Below are 1,271 nucleotides of genomic sequence, written 5' to 3' on the forward strand. Positions count from 1 at the left end.
CACTCATTTTGTGTATTCTATCATTATCATTATCATTATCATTATTGTTATTATTTTTATTAGTTTCACTTCCTTTTCTGTTCTATTAAACTGCCTTTATCTCAGCTCATGAGTTTTTCTCACTCTTACCCTTACAATTCTCTCCCCGTCCCACTGTGGGTAGGGGGTATGAGCGAGCGGCTGCGTGGTGTTTGGCTGCCTGCCGGGTTAAACCACGCCAGATAGAAATGCTTCTCCCCATCAGGGGAAGCGCTGAATTTCCTCTGAAAAACAATGAGATTCATTTCAGCAAGAAGCAGCAAGCTGTTTTCAAGCCCTGCTGCTCTGGCAGAGGTGAGAAGGGAAATTAAAAGGAAGATGGGATAGCCTCGCTCCTTCGCATCCCTGTCAGGAGGAATGCTATTGAGCCAGCACACACACCAACACCCATCCCAGTGCTGGGGAGGGCTTGACAGCCCCTGCCATTTGTCCCAGGAACATCAGCAGTGAAGGGAGCTGCTCCTTTCCCTGGAAGCCCAGTGTTATATTTAATCCTTGAGGGAGCATTCTTGCTGCCCCATCGGAAGACTGCTTGTCTCAGGTGCCTCTGAGGACTTCAACAGGGACCAGCTCTGCCAGCATCCTCCCCACTCCTCTGAGACCCACAGAAAGAAGTCCTTCTGTGTCAGCGAGCAGGCCCTTCCTCCCGCCGCGGCAGGGACCCCCATGCCCGTGTGAGTGGGGATATCAGCCACACGCTACATGGATCCTGCTTACTTCCCCTTGTTTGCCCCGATCCGAGGTCACACAAGGGGCTGGGGGAGCACAGCCACCGTGCTGGGCACCCCTCCCTCCTCCCCTCCTCACTCACCCTCGTACGCAATGAGCCGGTAGGTACCCGCGCACTCCTTGGAGCCTTTCAGGATCTCCTCCAATGTCCTGTAGAAAAGCTTGGCCTGCTCCAGGCGGTCCTCCCGGCTGAAGGCAGCACACTCATCCTGGGACATGGCGTAGAGGGACTGCAGCGGGGTGGCATACTCCACTGCGCAGTGCCAGACCTGCAGGGACGGAAGAAAAAGACATTGGGACAGGAGGACCAAGCGCCTGGCAAAGGGCTGCTGGGGGACCCTGGTGCTGGGCAGAGCCCTCGAGACCCCTCGGCAGCCCCGTGGCCTGCCCTGCACTGGTGCTGTGCGCTGGACCCCCGGGACAGGGACACTGGTTCTGGGCCCAGTGTCCCCTGCCCTGTGTTAAGCGGGGAAAGAGCAACTGGCCCGGCAGGGAGGCAGGGA

General features: G+C 56.6%; 1 protein-coding gene across 1 annotated transcript in view; it reads right to left on the reverse strand.

Annotated features, from left to right (window-relative positions):
- Positions 1 to 850: 850 nt before the first annotated feature.
- Positions 851 to 1,271, reverse strand: part of TMEM173 (transmembrane protein 173) — a gene marked incomplete at its 3' end in the record, with an annotated part of 9,063 nt that continues 8,642 nt past the window's right edge. The window contains 1 exon segment of the mRNA XM_009573721.1: positions 851 to 1,037. Within this exon segment, the coding sequence (XP_009572016.1) occupies positions 851 to 1,037 (187 nt within the window).

Source organism: Fulmarus glacialis, unplaced genomic scaffold, assembly GCF_000690835.1.
Source record: "Fulmarus glacialis isolate BGI_N327 unplaced genomic scaffold, ASM69083v1 scaffold1653, whole genome shotgun sequence".
Taxonomy (NCBI): Eukaryota; Metazoa; Chordata; class Aves; order Procellariiformes; family Procellariidae; genus Fulmarus; species Fulmarus glacialis.